This window comes from Carlito syrichta, unplaced genomic scaffold, assembly GCF_000164805.1.
Source record: "Carlito syrichta isolate Samal-C Ts95f unplaced genomic scaffold, Tarsius_syrichta-2.0.1 Scaffold287976, whole genome shotgun sequence".
NCBI classification, from domain to species: domain Eukaryota; kingdom Metazoa; phylum Chordata; class Mammalia; order Primates; family Tarsiidae; genus Carlito; species Carlito syrichta.
Window position 1 is genome coordinate 28,207 of NW_007232072.1, and position 829 is coordinate 29,035.

At 62.1% G+C, this 829-nt stretch overlaps 1 protein-coding gene across 1 annotated transcript in view; it reads left to right on the top strand.

Moving 5' to 3' along the window:
• The first annotated feature begins 9 nt into the window (after window positions 1–9).
• CD47 (CD47 molecule) overlaps window positions 10–829 on the top strand; it is a 46,748-nt gene continuing 45,928 nt past the window's right edge. Inside the window, exon 1 of the mRNA XM_021710053.1 lies at window positions 10–522. Within this exon, the coding sequence (XP_021565728.1) occupies window positions 10–522 (513 nt within the window). The remainder of the gene's footprint in view (window positions 523–829) is intronic.

Sequence of the window (829 nt, forward strand, 5' to 3'; positions counted from 1 at the left end):
CGGGGGAGGATGGCCGGGACGCAGGGCGCTCGGGCCCTCCGCGCCCGCAGCGCAGACGTGGGAGGGCCCCGCGGGGGACCGGGCGCCCCCTGCCTTCCCCCCTTGCTCCCCCTGGTCGTCCTCTTTCCCCCGGGTGACGGCGGGGCTCGGCTCCCTCGCCCGGTTCTCCGTCGCCGAACGCACACACCGAGGAAGACTCCGAGCCGCGCACCTCGCGCAAAGCATGAGCTGCCAAGGGAGAAGAGAAGGAGCGCGGTCGGGGGAGAAGGGTGGCAGCTGTCAGGGCCCCCGTTCGTTCGCACCCCGCTCCCTCCTCGGGGCTCAGACGCATTTGGGGTTGGGGGGGGAGAGTGGGAGGGCCCGGGCCTCTTGCGATGCAAGTGCGCATTTCGGCGAAGTCGACAAGAAGGGGTGTCTGCTGCCTGCCTCCCCCAGGAACCGAGGAGCGAGGGAGACCTCGGGGATGCAATTAAGTTTCATTTTCAACTCAGCATTTCATCCGAGGGATCGTCCAGCCGCGATGTCTTTTTCTTTCTTTTTTGCTGCTGTTGTTTTTAATCCTAGAAATAAGGTTCCTGGAAACTCTCTCCTTCTCGCGAAGCTCCCCCCCCCCCGCACACACACACACACACGCACACACGCACACCCCATCAGTCACTTCAATGCCTTCCAAATTGTGCGTGGAGGTTTTCCCTCTTTATGGGGGGGGGGTCGTTCGAAAGTCCTCCAGATTTCGCTTGAAATATGAAGACAGTAACCTCGAGTCAAAAAACCCCAAGTGCAGCAGAGTAGGATTTGGTGTCTTTCGACGCCAAAGGAGCCCCCCCCC